The 14,577-nt window shown below is 53.9% G+C and overlaps 1 protein-coding gene across 4 annotated transcripts in view; it reads left to right on the forward strand.

The window, feature by feature from the left end:
• Positions 1-6,413: 6,413 nt before the first annotated feature.
• NTRK3 (neurotrophic receptor tyrosine kinase 3) overlaps positions 6,414-14,577 on the forward strand; it is a 202,864-nt gene continuing 194,700 nt past the window's right edge. For 3 of the 4 annotated variants that reach the window (XM_053988106.1, XM_053988107.1, XM_053988109.1), the window contains exon 1: positions 6,414-6,918. In XM_053988106.1, the coding sequence (XP_053844081.1) occupies positions 6,671-6,918 (248 nt within the window). In that variant the 5' untranslated portion in view covers positions 6,414-6,670. The remainder of the gene's footprint in view (positions 6,919-14,577) is intronic. The other variant, XM_053988108.1, reaches the window with a different exon arrangement.

Below are 14,577 nucleotides of genomic sequence, written 5' to 3' on the forward strand. Positions count from 1 at the left end.
TCATCCCCCTGATGCTTGGGAAAGGTATTAGATAAAAGCTGCCTTCCCTACCCTGCTGTAGGTAATAGTAACTTCACCAGATTTATTTGGGAAAGCAGCACCCTACAAAAAGATTGTGGTAAATCATTTTATGAAGACTTGTGCTATATTAGTTTCTTCTCTGTTTAACCGTGCTCTGGCACCCAACAAACTCCCCAGGAAAAGAGTCCAGTAACAGACTTGGAGGCATAAACAGGCTGGGGGGCTTATTTGAAAGCAATTTAGCTTCCTCACAAGGGTGGATGGGGATATGGAACATGTTTCTCTGCCTGTGTGCAGGGAAGAGCTCAGGGCAAGCAGGAATCAATTCTCCAGTGAGCTGTGATTCAACCTGGAGGCTTGGTAAGGGCCCGAGATGAGCATTGTTACCTCTCTGATGAGGTGTGTGTCATGGACACTATTCCTTTTGTACAGTTTCCTCCCCAGCATGTCAGTATCAGCCTAAGTGTCCATGAACCAGGCAGTGGTGCTCGAGGGAAGCTCTCAGGGGTACAGGTGCCTGGCTGGAGGATTGGGATACTTGGATGGAACCTCACAGTGCAAGGGAACAGGACTTGGCACAGTTGCAGCTCTTCCTGTTGTTCTTAAAAACATGCTTGAAAAAAAGCTGAAGGCTTGTGGCCTACTCAATCAATTGATTTTGATTAATTTTAAAATCCAGAGCAATTTTCCTTACACCGAGGTCCTGCAGTGTAGGATGTTTCAGGCACTCTGTGATCCCACTGCAGTCCCAAATACTCCACTTGTCTGTCAAGAGACTGATTCGGGAATGTGGGATTTTTGAAGGAGCAGACTTGATTTGGGGAAAATCATGGGGGAACATGATGGATGCTTCTGCTCCTTTGTCCTGGCAAGGGTTGTGTCTTTGACTGCGTGTCCCAGCCCCTCACATCACGGATTTCCTGACTGGTGCCCACAGGCGAGTGGCTCTGAGCATGTAAAACGCCCCGAGAGAGCTGCAGATGGCAGGACATCAGAGCAACAATGCTGGGACTGTAATTCCCCTTATCTGCCTGCAGCATGGCCATCTCAAGTGCCTCCCGGGACTACTTTGCTGCTCCCTCCCCAGCTCCTCTCCCAGCAGCTGCCCTCAGGCTTTGCAGCCTGGCCCCTGCTTCCCCATCCCAGTCTCAGAATTCTCCTCTTTCCTCCGGCTGGAGAGGGACTGGCTCTGCCGAGCATTGCTGCCAGATCAAAGCACTGCCTTGATTCCTTGATGGCAGCTATAATCTACTCCACGTTATTCTTTTTACTATTCCTTGGGCTTTCTAAGACCTTCATTTCAGTCTTTTTTTTTTTTTTTTTTTTTTTTTTTTAATTTAATTGCAGACATCCTCCCCGGACCATGTCTCAGACATTGCAGCCATGACCAGCCCTTTTCCCTGGCTAGGCACATTAATTCAGGAGCTGCCTAGGTGGGAGACTGGTTCAGGTCCCAACACTGAATGCAAGCACAGCAGTATTTGTTATCTTCGTGACAAAGCTGTTTCTTTAGACCTCACTTGAATATATTTTCTCCTGATTTTTCCTTCCTGATAATTTGAGCAAACAGTTCTCAGTCAGATGCTTTTCCCTATACTTTGTTATCAGCCTTGTAGAGTTTATGGACAGGACATCAGCTGGAATGGCTTCATCCTGCCCTTGTCCTCACATGTCCACAGCATGGTTAAGGTCAACCCAAGCTTGGAGTCTGCTACCACAGGCTGCTCTCCAGTGACAACCCTGAGCTGCGACCTTCACCTTTCATCACACAGCTGTCACTGCCCAAAAACGATTGTCCCACACACCTTTCCTTGGCCCCCTTCCTGCTGCCCTTCCTGCAGGTTCCCAGGGCCATGCTGGCCCAAGTTTAGGATGTGACCTTCCCTGCTGCACAGGGGTCCTCCTGCCAAGCACTTGCAAAGCAATGCAGACATCAGATCAAAAGACGCTTCCAAGCACTTCCCAGGGTGGTGGGAACAAGGAGCTCTGCTTCAGGGAGCAACACTTTTGATTCTTGTGTGCCTGCACAGCTCAGGTGAGAGGCAAATGCCTCTTGGCTCTGCAGGGGCTGATATTTCCTCCTGCAGCCCATCTCAGTGATGCCATGGTGGATGCTGTGCCCTCAAACCAACCCTGACATCCCTCCCTGAAAGCTGGCACTAGCACCTGGGCATTTACTCTGCAAGCTGGACCCTCTCCAGTGTGTAGTTTTTGGGGTCTCTCTGCAAAGGGGCACATGAACCTGCAGGTGGATTGCCAAGGCAGAGCATAAAGCCCTTTTCCCTGCCTCTCCTGTCAGAGCTCACACCCCGCTGACCGAGCAGCTCTGCCCGCCCAGGGCTGGCTGCCTGTCAGAGGTGTGCAAAGTGGTCCTACTGTTGGCAGATGTGCAGATCCTCCTGGATGGGAGGGGGGCTAGGAAAATGTCAGCTCATCATTTTCAGTGAGCAGGAGTGGTGTTCTGGTAAGAGGGAGCGGGGCGGCGCGAGGCTCAGCGCGGGCCTGCCGGATCGATACGGAGATCAGAGGCTCGAGTGGATGGCGGAGCTTGTGATGACTGAGCAGATATCGGACCACGGATCTCTCTCTGGTCGTGCCCCCAGGGGCTGTGGTGTTTGCAGGCCTCAGGAGGCAAGCAGTGCATTGGGCAGCCTTTACTTGTGATGCGGGGTGGCAAGGGGAAAATTGTCCCCAGGGGACAGCCAGCCTGAGAGTGAGAGGTTAAAGGCAGCTCTGTAGGTGGGAAGAGTAGAACCAAAAACCAAACAGCTGCCTTCACCTCTGTCTGTGCTCAGGAGCTCCTCAGGCACTTCCTAGCCCTGCTCTTTTGTCTGGGATGAGTGTTTCAGTAGCAACTTGTGTCCCCATGCAGAGGGCAGCTGGGATGGGGCAGACGGGGAGCTCTCTGCAGAGGAACTCGGGTTTAGTTTTGGCCAACTGCATCCCATGAAATTTCCAGAGGCTCCCAAGAGCCAGAGGAAGCCTAGCCCCTGAGCTCCTGTGGGACAAAGTTCTCACAGGAAGCACTGATTTCATTCTTCATGGAGATGCTTCTTGAAAGAGCAATTTGCCAGCATCCCTCACAGCAATAACGGCAAGGCCTCTGCTCGAGATACCATCTCTGTGCTCTGACAGCCCCATCACTCATGCCCCGCTCCTGCCTCCCTCTTCCACAGGGACAGGAGTGAGGGATGGAGGCAGGGTTAGAAGTAGCAATGACGTGTTCTCACCATGGGCAGCTCCCAACTATCCCGTCCTCTTTTGGGTCTGGGTGTGCAAATGGCAGAGCTGCCCTTGCTGGGCAGAAACTCCTCTCTGTCCATGCACAGGTGAGGGTGCTGGGTTTGAGCAGGGGAAGCAGGACCCAGCTCTGGTGCTGGGCGAAGAATCGTGGCTCATCTTTGCCCTGTGGCAGGGGCTTTGCTGTCACTGCAGTCTCTTCTTCCAGAGAACTCACCAATCCCCCGGCAGCCAGCACCAGCAAGAATGAACAACCCTCAGTTTCTTTCTCCTGCCCACCTTCCCCCTGCCCTCAGGCACCCATCTGGGTGCTCTGCTCCTCCCATTCCCCTGCTTTGCCTGGCCACATTTCCTCTGTGAGAGCAGATTTATGTATTAGTGGCAGAGAAGATGTGGCTTGGCACAAACCCTTCCCATCAGGATGAAGCAGGGCCTGCCTGACACCAGGTGGCAGAGTGGGGTGGGAAAGCCATGGGGGTGGGTGGGCTCCTGTGTCCCTCACACCCAGGACAGCCAGCCTCTCCCCAGCATTCTGTGGGTTAAACCTCGGCTTTGCCAGCGGAGGGCAAAGCTGGTCACTAGACTGCAGGGGACCTGAAAACCTCTCTGACTGTGTTTGTGCTTTGTTAGCACTTGTACTCTGCTCCAGGCCAAGGGGGGACCCCACGCCCTGGGGACAGAGGGACAGGGTGCTCATGTGTGCAGCCGCAGCCAAGCAGTGCCACCCTGGCACCTCCAGGTGACAGCACTTCCTCCAGGTGACAGTGGCTTCCTCCAGGTCCCAGTGCTGATCTGCCCAGAAGAGAGCCTTGCTGTGTTGCAGGACTGCAGTGGGTCCCCAAGGTGGGTGTGTGCCCCCTGAATGTGTCCCCCCTCACCGGTGACTTTACCCTGTGGTGACATGCCAGGCTATGCTGATGGCCTCACACTGGTTTTATATGGGATGGTGTGATTGATGCCAACTGCCACGAAGAGTCTGTGACCTCGCACCAACTCCAGTATAAAAGGAAGCCCTGGTGTCATCCTGGGCACTGGTTTTGGGGACAGTGTGACATCCTTGATACTGCTGGGGGATGAGCCCACATGCTGACTGGGCATTGTGGGATGCCTGGTGTTCCCCATGGGCTGGAGAATATGACATGGTGCCTTCCATCAGTGTCTTCTGCAGTCTGGTCACAGGGCTGAGCCACAAGAATGGCATCTCTCTGATACAGCTGGGGAAACTGAGGCAGAGAGTAGAAAATATGCCTGGGTGTTTTCCTTTCTGGTGTTCTGGATGGGAGATGCTTCTCATGGGAGTGGGAATATACAAAATTCTCCCCTGTGCTCCTCTTTCTTGCAGTGCCAGGACTCCAGTGACCTCTTTTGCTCCAGATGTTTTGCTTTGGTAATTCAGAAGAGGTGAAGCTCAGGGAGAAAAAAGCCCTCCCACCTCAATATTTCTTCTCTAGCTCAGTTCACTTGCTTCCCCTAAGAGCCCTGGCAGGAGCAGCCCTTGTGAAACTGCCTGTCACCCCAGAAGACCCCTGGGGGCAGGACTGGTACCCTGGAACGAACACCCCCTTGCACATCTCTGCCATTCCCAGGGCTTCTGATGTAGCAGGGCAGCAGTGGGTGAGGACTCGCCCAAGCAGGAGCCCTGCCCGTGTCCCACTGGCACAGGCTCCCTGCAGGGGGCCTTGGCTGCGTGGATCCCAGCTGCAAATCCTCTCAGTGTGGTGGAGCTTTTTCCCTCTTTCCCTCCAAATCCTGTTGCCCCTTCCGGAGCAGGATGGCTCTGGGTGTGTAACGGAGTCTGACGGTGTTGGCTCAGCCAGTGCTGTCTCTCCTCCTTGTGCAAAGCCCTGTGCTGGCAGAAGTAGACCCTTGAAATATGTGGAGTCCTTCACCTGTAATTCCTCCCCTTGCCCGTGCTCCTGCCTGCAGCACCATCCCTTTATTGCTGTGTCTCTGTGCAGAGGAGCAGAGACACAAAACTATTGGGGGAAAAAAAAAAAAAGGCATGCAGAAAAGCGCTGTGGAAAAGCAGAGCAAATTAAGCAGAGCTCTGATCTGCTTGGGTTTGTGCTTGCCAAAAATGCACCATGCATCTTAATTCGCTCTGCTGTTCAGCTCGCACTCACTGCTCTCCTGATGCCATTTCGGCGCTCTGAGCTCAGCCTTTTCAACACTTCAGTCTTCCTCTTTCAGGATTTTTTTTTTTTTTTTTTTTTTTTTTTTGCATGTCTGATTGCAGAATCTGCTGCAGGAGGGAAGGGGAAAGCCAGGAGAGGGAGGACGGGAGCCCCGACTGTGGGTGCTCCTGCCTGTGCTTCCCGGCAGCCGGCTTGGTCCCCAGTGTATTTTTTTTTGGGGGGGGGGGTGGGTGCATCTTTTCTAGAAAGTCCTTCCTGGATGCTCTTCAGTCACTTTTTTCACACCCAGCCGTCTGATCTGCTTCTCGCTAGGATCCTCCAAAGAAGAAAAAAAAAAAAAAAAACAACATTTAAATTGCTGTAATCCACACTGGCTTTTATTCTCTTCCAGTTCAGTTTAATCTCTCTTTCCTCTCCACCCTTATGTCCGGATTGGGGGAGGAGGGGGGGAAACCCACCCAACAACCAAGCGAAAGGCAGCATCGTCCTCCAAAAGAGCTTGAGAAAGCAGGAGCCGAGCCAAAGCCCCTCTGCTCTCCCCCACCACAAATTTAACCCCAGCTTCAACTTTTCCTCCGCTCCGGGGCTGAGCCGGGCTCCAGCAGTGGGGTTTTTCCCCTTTCTCCCCCCCTCCTCCTCCACTGATTTTAGCGGAGAGGGAGGGGGGTGGGGAATCCTTTTTATTGCGGAGCCCAGTTCTCTTTGCAAGCCTTCCTCCTCCTCCTCTTCCTCCTCCCCTGCTTTTTGTGCCCGCCGCAGCAGGGCTGGCCAAGCCGGGGGAGGGAAGAGATGGGAAGGGGAGATCGCCCCCTCCTCTCCCTCTGTCTGTTTTTTTTGCAGGTGTGTCAATTTTAATTCTGCCCAGTAGGTGGGACTTGGTGACTTTCGCACCGTTTTTGTTATTTATTTATTTCCCCGGCTGCTTCTCTCCCTCCCTTCCTCCCCTCCCATCCCTCCCTCCCGAGCCTCCCGTTGCGATCCTCCGGAGCGGCTGCGGGAGCGGCGGGCGGCCGGGCCGGCATGCATCCATCCCCGCCCGCGGCCGCGGCCGCTGCCCTAGCGGGAATTACAGCCTCTCCCAGCCAGCTGCCAGCATGATTTCATCTGCTGGAGGATTTTTGCAGCTGATCGCTTGAGGTTTTGTTGTTGTTGTTGTTTTTTTTTTTTTTTCTTTTTCCTCCCTCTGTCTTTGTTTCCTTCCCCCTTTCCCCCCCTTCCCCTCCCTCCATCCCCCCTTTCCTCCTCCTCCTCTTTTTTAGAAGCAGCAATCGGAGATGGATGTCTCTCTTTGCCCTACCAAGTGCACTTTCTGGAGGGTTTTTTTGCTCTGGAGCATTTGGGGAGACTATCTGCTTTCGGTGCTGGCTTGCCCTGCTAATTGTCTTTGCAGCAAGACAGACATCAATTGCAAGAAGCCGGATGATGGGAACCTCTTCCCTCTCTTGGAAGGGCAGGATTCAGGCAGCAGCAATGGCAACACGAGCATCAATATCACGGACATCTCAAGGAACATCACTTCCATGTAAGTGGGGGTCCCCCAGGGCTCCCCCTCCCGCGGCAGGGTGCGGGCTGGGCTGCCCGTGCGGGGCTCAGGTGCCCCCGGCATCGCTGCACTGTCTGGGCTCAGCCCGACTCCCCGGGCAGAGGATGCAGATCTGGCTTTTCCCTTACCCCATCCCCCCTTAAAAAAAAACATTAAAAGCCCAGCAACAGTTTGGCCATGGCTTAAAAGGAATAAAGTAAATGAGATCTGATTCCTTAGCAGGAGAGAGAGCAGCAGGCAAAGATGCTAAAGCTGCTGCTTCCTTTTACTGTTGGCTTCTGCAAGGGGAGCGGGGACGCCACAGCCACACACCGCCACATATTTACCCAAATTGGACAAGAAAAGCAAGTTCTGAACTGTTTTTTTCTTTCTTGAGACTTAGAATCCAGTTAAAATGTCATTACTTTTTGCATTCCCACATCAGAAAATGCTCCCTTCCCTGCGCTGGCTGAGTGTATCTGGGGATCTGTGGTTTCGCATTTTTAAGAGAAGAAAAAAAAATAGGACAGTGAGATGTCCCTTAAGTAGCTCATTTAATTCACATTGTTATAATTTTGTGACTCGTCGTGGTGCCGCGATAGGATTTGTGTGTTTTAGGTTTGGGGTGGTGGCGGTGGGGAGAAGCATCGGAGCAGTGAGATATTTTTAGTTGAGCACTTTGCGTTTGTTTGCATGCTTGTTTATCTGGAAAATCAACTAGAAGTTGCATTATCCTTGTTTGGAGAGGCAGTTAGCAAAGCCCATGTTAATCTCATCAGTGTGGAGTCGAGAAAGGAATATATTTCCTTTTTCTGAATCCATCATGTTCTCTGTGTGTGTGAGAAAAAAAAAAAAAAAATTCCTCGTTGCTTCCAATCTCTGCTCTTTATTTTCCAGTACATTTTTGGGTGAGATGAACTCTGAGCCATTTCATTATTCTAATGCTAATTGAAATGTGAGCATTTAGGGAAATGTAGCCCCCAGAGCAAGTTGCCAGTGGGAGTTGAGCAGAGAAGAGGTGGAATCCTTTATTCTGGCAGTTAAATGCAGCAAGGTTTGAAATGAGTAATGGAGGGTTATTTATTTAATTTTTTTCACCTCGATGGCATGGTTGCATGGAGGGAGAGAGGGCTTTGGGTCTCTTCCTGAGGCTGTTTTATTTGGTCACAGTGCAATTGCAGCAGAACCATGGAGTAATTGCAGTGCCTCTCTCACAGCTCTGCTCATCACCTTTGCTGGGTAAAGATGACAGGAGCTGCTTTCCCTGCTTGCTTACGGGTTCATGAGATGCCCAAGCAGGTTTTCAGCAGGTCACTGACCCTGAATCCACAGCCCTGCCTTCCCCTTCCCAGCAAACCTCCATAAAAACAGCAGGAATGGGGAAAGTAGATGGGGGGAGCTAATGCAACACTCCCCTTCCAACTGCCCCATATTTATCCTGCGTCGTGGTGCTGGAGTGATTTCCCTGTGATGCTGGAAGGATGAGGGTGATGCTGGGGAAGTCGGAGAAACTCGTGTTTTTTCCCTGTGCTCGCTGTTTGTTGTGGTTTAGTTTTAACCCTTTGGGGGGCGGGGAGCAGCAGCAAAGGCAGGGAAGGGTTTGGGAGCCACCAGCGTGAGCGACTGTGCGTTGTCAGATGCACAGACATCTGAACTGCTGTGAGAGGTAGTATTACATGAGTGCTTTGTGCCCAGAAAATGTCTTTACTGCTTTGAAAATGAAAAATGCTGATAAGCAGTCTGTAAAAAGGAGTGGGGAAAAAAACACCAAAAAAACAAAAAAACAAATGGACAACTCCAGAAACAGATATTGGGTATTTTTTTTGGAAAGGAGCTTCTCTTAAGTTGAGGAAGGAGAAGAAGGTGCCAGTTTTTGCTGGAATTTGTATGCCTCTCTGCTTCACACTGAGCAAAACACATTCCTCCACCCCCTGCATCGCTGCTGGACCTATGCCTCCCTTTTTGGGCTTGGGAGGGCTGAGGCACAGGGCTGGGGTGAACCCCAAAATGCTCTCAGGGGCTGAGACTGTGCACGAATGAAAACTTTCCACAAGGGTCTGTGCTTACTGGGAAGGCAGTGGTGGTTTATAGGGGATATTTCTGGGAGCAGAGGGTTGCTTTATGTGGCAGGGATGCTTCCCAGCAAAGGGGTCACTGCTGGGAGCCAGACTTGAACCACGTTCATGCTCTTGTGCGGAAGGCATCAGGTCCTGCACCCTTTCAGGCTGATGTCAGGCCTCTCCTTGCCAGCCCTGACATCATGGGTGTTGGGGTGAGGGTGCCTAGAAGCCCAGCCTGGTCATGGCTGAATCACTCCTGGCATGTGAGTCTGATTCAGCTGGGCAAGGAGCAGTGTTTTCCCCCTGCTTGCCATGCTCACGGGGGACTTGGCCTCATTAGGCAGCTTGTGGGCAGCCAGTGGGCAAAAGCACCTTCTCCCACTGGACTGGGGGTGAGCAGGGGGGCTCAATCCTGTCCCAGTGGCTGAGGGATACAGTGCCTCAGCTGGAACCTCCCCACAGGCCCCGGGGAAGGTGGTGGTCGCTGCTCCATCTTGTAGCTGGTGAAAAAGCAAATGGAGTGTGGGGTGGTGAAACAACCCTGTGACCAGGCAGAGCCATATTCATGTCCAAAAGAGAGCTCAGCTTCCAAATCAGAGCTTGAGTGTTGCTGATGAGAGATTGCCAGAGCCCATTCAGAGAGCTGGTTTTAAAAAAAACAATATGAGACATCTTGGAGGGCTTGTCCATGTTACCCCCTCGAGGGAGGGCAAGACCCCTCCATGCCAGCCCACCCCAACCCAGCACTGGGGTTGAGCCATCAGGAGCTTTGGGTTATATCACTTCTCAGTGGCTGATGAGACCCCGTGAGGCGAGGAACTGGGGACAACCATACTGTAGTGCTGCCCAAGGAGGATGGTGGGGCAGGCCAGCCCTGTGGGTGCCCTCAGTGTGGTACCCCACCATTGAGCCTCTTGCTGCACCCTTCAAAGGAATGGCCTTTGCTCCAATTGCTGGTGCTTCTGGCTTCCCACACATCCTCCTTTTGGTAAAAGTCAGGGCTGAGTGACTCCTGCCCTGGCTGGGCTGAAGGGGACAGTAACACACCACCTTGCAAATCCAGGTGGTGCCAGGTCAGTAGTGAGGCAGGGGAAAGGCAGGAGGCTCCTGCCCTGAGATGGATGAGGAGGAGGTTGGGTTGGCAGATGTCCCTCTGCCCTTTCCCAGCATGCCCAGAAACTTACCTGATTTTGAGATGCATCCCTGGAGTCACAACCCTGCCCACAGGTCCGTGTGAGAGCTGCCAGCAGCCCTGTCTAGCCCCAGAGCCACCTTGGACCCGACTGACACGGCTCCAGTTTGGAGTCATGCTCTGTACTTCCCCCTCCCAATTTCAGGAGAGGGGACCATGGGGTTGGGGCATGTCTATGCCATTGCTTTTCCTGCGCAGCTGGGTGGCCTTTGCTGTGTCCCAGGTGTGACTCACAGAGATGCTCACCCCTGTGACATGGGGCTTTTCTCATTGCAAGACCAGATGCACAGGCATAACTTTGATCCCGGAGTTCCTGTGGCACAGAACCCTTTGCCCTGAGCAGCCGGCGTGTTTGTCACGGTGGGTCCCCAGCCCTGGCCCTGCGGGGGGCTGGCTGGCACTAGGGGCTGGCCGGTGTCGGGGTGCCGCGTGCCAGGGGGGCTGGGCTGGGGACTCACCCCGCTGGCAGCGTGGGCAGCGCCTGCGTGCGCCGGCACCGCGCGTGGGGAAGGACAGACGGAGGAGTTTGCCATCTGGGCCTCCCTACTTCTCAGCTGTTGCTATGGCACTGCGGAGATGCTGCTAGGCAGGCGGTGGTGGCCGGCGTGTGTCACCCCTGGGCTCCCTCGAGGTAGGGAGATGTCCCTGGTATATAAAGCCTTGCTCTTTATCCAGCCTCACCAGGGGAGAATGGGGCTCTTATGGTAAAATACAATGGGTGGATAATCAGGGTGTATCTGTGCAGCTCGTAGCTGCTTTCAGCAAGGTGAGATGAATTCAGAGCAACCCAAGAGGAGGTTGGGTTGCTCCTCTGTGGAGCACAGTGGGAGCGAGATTTTTGGGTCTCACTGGCAGGACCAAGAGGAAGCATCTTGCTCTCCTTCATAGACAAGATGAGCACTTTCATTCTTTCCCATCAGGCTGTCCCACCAGTCCGTGGCAGCATCCGCTCCATCCCGTGGGCCTGGCTGGGGGTGGGAGAGCCACGTCAGCGCTGGGAGCTGTGGGGGGAGCGGCAGCGCAGCCCCCACTCGCTGCGCGGGAGCTGGCAGCATGTGGAGAGGGGGAGAGCGAGGGGGTGCTCGGAGCAGCAGCACCCCTTCCCTGCTGGTGTAGGGAGAGCTGAGGCACAGGGAATGCTCCTGTGTGCCCGTGTCTGGGAAGGAAGCAAGAAAGAAAGGGCAGGCCTCCTCCTGGAAGGGCTGGAGAGAGCAGAACTTGCTTTGGTGACCCAAACAGCCATGAGAAAGTCTCCTTTGATGCTCAAATTATTGATTGCTCTGCTTCAGACAACAGGCAGAAACTTTTCTCCTCTCTGTGAATCAGCCACATTATGCCCAGTGTGCCTTGTGTACTATTACTCTCCAGAGATGAAGGGCTCTGCATTCCCAAAGCATCCTATCTCCTGGTCCCAGAGGCTTTGGCTGCTCCAGAGATGATCAAAAAGGTCCCTAATTCAATCCATCTTGGATTTTCAGGGTTCTTGTTCATGCAGAGCATCTGTCCTGAAGGATGTCAGGATGGGGGAGGCAGGCACAGCACCAAGCTTTGAGGACAGAAAAGGGTGCAGAGATATTTGGGACAAAGAGTTGGGCTGAGATTTATGGTCTTGAGGCTCTAGAGGTGAGTTAAGCCAGGAGCACTGATCTGTATCCTCCCCCTTCCCTGTGGGCTGGCTGTTGGCTCCTTGCCCTGCTCTTACTGTCAATCTCTCTGCTGACCAATCCTGGAGAGAGGCACTTTCTGGGCACAGGTGATGTCAGGTATTTCTTCAGGAAAGAGATAGTTTTGGTGCCTGCCAGCACTTCCCAGACTTTTTCTGGATCAAACATGGGGCCTGAGCTGCTGGCCTGACAGGAGGAGCTGGTGGCCCAGATGGTTTCAGGCATGTGACATGTCCCAAGTCCTCATGTCCTGCAGGTTTTCAGGAGGTCTAAATTGGTTCTGACTGATGGCTTGTCTCCTTACAATTGGAGAGGTGAGACAGAGGTGTTTCAGGTCTAGGACAGATGTTTAATGGGAGGAAGAAGAGGCTGAGGAAGGAGCTGCCTTGTTGTACTTGCAGGCTCAGAGGGGTGTTGCCTCTAAGGGCTTGTGTAGAGCTCAGTCAGGGAAAGCTCTCTGGGTCTGCTTTATGTTATTAGCTCACCCCTGTGAAGCAAAACATCTTCGTGTGCTTTGACATGAGGCTGCTCGAGGTCTCCCACAGCCCTGTGACCATCCACGCACCCAGCAATGCTGAGCCCTCTCAATGAACCTCCAGTCCCTGAGATGTCCTATGGGATCACCTTTGGGGAGCCCTGCAGGTAGATTGAGCCTGGTGATGCTTCCCAGTGCCACTCTGACACACTGGCTTGTTCTGCTCGGTGAAGAGCTCCTGCTTGGTGTTGTCCAGGAGTTTATGGCTGGATTTGGTGCATCCCATTTAGGGGGCTGCTGACAAGTGGGAAATAAACCAAGCCCTAAGCCTGCTATATTTCTAAAGTGAGTGTTACTAGTGCTTGTAACTCGGGGTGTTACTAGTAGGCACTGTGGAGTAGCAGTAGTTTAGTGTTTTCTGCAGATGGGGTTTCGACAGGCGCTGTAGGTGCTTTCTAAGCAGGTGTTTGACAGCAGCCTGTGGGCTCTGCTCTCCCCCAAATCCTCTTGCTCTCCCCTCTGCACCAAGGGGTGCACAGCAAAGCTGTCATCGAGGAGGTGCTGTGGGTGAGCTCCTGGCTCAGAGGCTGCACTTTGGTTGGATATCGCAGCGCTTTGTGCCCACATGAGGAGATGAGGACCAGCAGCTCGCTCACCTCTCGTGGTTCTCCAGGTTCCTGAGAACCACGCGTTCAGCACCAGCACCACGGCTGCACCGGGCTGTCCCCGTCATCCCCCAGAGAGGACACGCTCCGGACCGAGGCTGCTGGCGCAGGAGTGCTGGCAATCGAGCAGCCCCGTGGATGTTCCACAACGCCCGGCCGAGCCTCCGCCCTGTGCCCCGCCGGGGCGGCCGGAGCCCGGCGCATCCCGGCTCATCCGCTCCGCTATTCCCGTCTAAAGGCGGCTGTGCCGCTAGAGGGCAAGCGGCAGCGGCAGACAGCCGGGCTCCGGGATGCGGGATGCGCGGGCACGGCCGGCTCCGAGCCGCACCGGAGCGCCGGGGCTGCGGGGGCTCGGGGAGGGGTCACCGCCTGCTCGCTGTCACGCTGGAAAGCCTTTGCTCTGGGTGCCCGTGCTGCTGGACCCCTCTTGGGTTACCTAACTCGGCGTCCCCGTTCCTGTGTGGGCACCCGCTGGTGTCGGATGGTCCCCTAGGAGCCGAGTGGTTGCTGGGTCGTGGCTTTCTTCTCTGTCAGCCTGTCTGTGAATTGAGGTGATTTGCAGCTTTTTGGACGGTAATGGCCCAATCAAAGCAGGTGCAGTGAGAAGGTGTTGCTGGGCAAGCAGAGCCTGATCGGGGTCGTGACCTGCCCTGTGACCAGCTTCTCGCTGTGATCCTACAAGGAAACCTCTAATAGGTCTGTCCATTTCATTGGTGGGGAAGCTGAGGCACGGAGCAGTCGTGGAGCTGGCCTGCAAGGAGCAGAGTGAGATAGAGATCCTTTAGCCCAGCACAGGCCAGGGTTTAGGGAGAGGCCAAGCATGGAGGGAGGGGATAAACAAGGCTGTTCTATTGGTCCTGTTGTGTTTAGCAGACATGAGAGAGAAATCCTGGAGGCAGAGACAAGAGGGCACAGGCTGAGAGCTGTCTCTGGGGGCCTCCAGAGTAGGTAAAATGTTCTTTGCTCCTTTGATTAAAACTCTGCTGCACAGGCTGGATGGAGGTCAGAGAGCTAAGGAGACCACATGTCCTTCTCCAATGGAGGAAGGCTGAGAAGAGCCTAGTGTGAAACAGCAAGGGTGAGTGAGGGCAGGAATCTGGCCTTGACCCTGTAACATCCTCCTTGTGCAGCTCCTGGGATTATCTCATTTTCCCTGGCAGCTGGGCCAAAGAGGGGCTGGTTATTTCCCTGTTGGCTATTGCCAAGGGCTGCCAGCGTGATGGAAAGGCTGTGACACCCTGTGGTCCTGCAATGCAACAGCAAATGGACCCCCAGCATCATGGCAGAGGCAACATTTGGGTGTATAAGCGCTGGGGAGTGGGTGATGGATCATGGGTTAGAGCCATGATGCTACTCAGGGTCTGGGCTTCACTTCATTTGAAGAAAGGGGAGTAAAATCTCTCTGGAGTCCCCTGGGAACACTGCACTGGAATCGGTGCCCAGCTCACAGGGCAGCTCCACCAACCCTGCCGTGCTGTGTCCTTGGGTGTCCCACCCCCCATGTACTACCCAGTTTCCAGACCCCAAGGAACTGGGGTCCTTCCCTGTTCCTCTCTGTGTGAGAGCTGGCTTGCCTGGACGGGTGGCACCAGGAAAATATGTG

This window comes from Vidua macroura, chromosome 12 (assembly GCF_024509145.1).
Source record: "Vidua macroura isolate BioBank_ID:100142 chromosome 12, ASM2450914v1, whole genome shotgun sequence".
NCBI classification, from domain to species: domain Eukaryota; kingdom Metazoa; phylum Chordata; class Aves; order Passeriformes; family Viduidae; genus Vidua; species Vidua macroura.